This window comes from Trypanosoma conorhini (genome assembly GCF_003719485.1).
Source record: "Trypanosoma conorhini strain 025E chromosome Unknown Tco_14.4_contig_00970, whole genome shotgun sequence".
NCBI classification, from domain to species: Eukaryota; Euglenozoa; class Kinetoplastea; order Trypanosomatida; family Trypanosomatidae; genus Trypanosoma; species Trypanosoma conorhini.
The window spans coordinates 3,487-4,897 of NW_021705064.1; the positions used below are offsets into that span (position 1 = coordinate 3,487).

Sequence of the window (1,411 nt, forward strand, 5' to 3'; positions counted from 1 at the left end):
CCGACCTCGACCGACGCTGCCCCTGCGGTACTGCATTCGCGGGGCTCGCCGCAGCAGCGTGAGCTTCTTCCTCGCTTCTTCCAGACATTATTTTCTTTGCGCTTTACTTCGTTAGTTGCTGTTGGCCTGGGCCGCAGCCGAACAGCAACCACCAGCCAAAAGGGGAATGCGAAAGGGAGAGAAAAAAATAGCCACAGACACACACGACCCCCACGCAGCCGCATTCAGCAAGAGAGAGAAGGAGAGAAGGAGGGAAGGAGGGAAGGAGGGAGGGAAAGGGCCACCGCAGCCCACACACGGTGCGGCAACGCACGGGAAATACGCTAAAACCAAATGAAGAACAAAAAAAAGTAGTTTCCGATGGACGGTGCGCACGCGCACAGAAGAAAACAAACAAATAACAACAAAACGCCTTTTTTTCTTTTGCTGCGCAGAAGACCCACGGCGCGATCGCCCAAAAAAAAAGTTGTGTTCACATTTTTCCCCTCATGAAAACAAAAATGGCGTGTTCCTTCCGCCCTTGAAAAGCCTCGGCGTCCGGGCACCGTTTGTTTGTGCTGCTGCGCCGGCGCAGAATGTGCGCCGCCGTGAGTCGCATTCCTCTTTTTTGCATCGGCGGCGCACGCAACGCCGCGAGCGTCCGTCGTCCCTCGACGGGGGCGGTTAGTTGCCTTTTCTCCCTCGCTTTGCCTTCGTGCCTCTTCGCGGCGCTTCTACGGCCCGCACGCTTCCGCCGGCACCGCGCCGCACGCCCCTCCCCGCCAAGTGCCGGCGTGAAAAAAAAAAGAGAAAACCCCCTGCGAGGCGCACGCCCGGGCCTTCGGCGACAAAACAACAGCCGGCGGAACAAAAACACAACAAACCCGCAAAAAAAAAGTAAACGAAGAAAAAAAATTTGAATCCACAAACCGGAAAGGAGGAAAGAAAACCGCGGAATCAACCCGCCAGGAAATAAAAGTAGCCAAAAAAAATGCCGTCACTTTAAGAGGCGCGTAACACTAAAAGAGAAAAGAAGGAAGACACTAAAGGCAGGTCCCGCCGCGCTGGCCCCGGGAGAAGAGCGCAATTGTGGGCCAAAGAAAAGTCTTGCAAAGCACAAAGAAAAATGAGGTGTCGAAAACAAAAATAAAAAAAATGCTAATTCACATGAGAATTTACAAACCTCAGAGGGTCCGTGGAGAAACGCATGTGTTCCCGACGGAAGCAGGACCCCCTCAAAGAGAGTTTCACTCAGGACAGGGCCGCAAAGCCCCATAGCCCCAGCAGCAGCAGGAGTAGCAGCACCCGAGCCACACCCGCACGCGTGGAGCCGTCGCCTGTACCGCCACCACTGTCGTCTTTGAGTATTTTGAGTTCCGAGGCACTCAGCGGGCAGTTGTACAACAAGACGTTCGTCACTCTCACACTGCCG

General features: G+C 54.6%; 1 protein-coding gene across 1 annotated transcript in view, besides 2 other annotated features; it reads right to left on the reverse strand.

Moving 5' to 3' along the window:
- The window catches only part of Tco025E_09083 (uncharacterized protein), a gene marked incomplete at both ends in the record, with an annotated part of 336 nt that extends 248 nt beyond the window's left edge, over positions 1-88 (reverse strand). The window contains one exon of the mRNA XM_029375909.1: positions 1-88. This exon is cut by the window's left edge and continues 248 nt beyond it. Within this exon, the coding sequence (XP_029223973.1) occupies positions 1-88 (88 nt within the window).
- A 149-nt stretch (positions 89-237) lies between these two features.
- Positions 238-271: a microsatellite.
- A 989-nt stretch (positions 272-1,260) lies between these two features.
- Positions 1,261-1,283: a microsatellite.
- Positions 1,284-1,411: the final 128 nt, after the last annotated feature.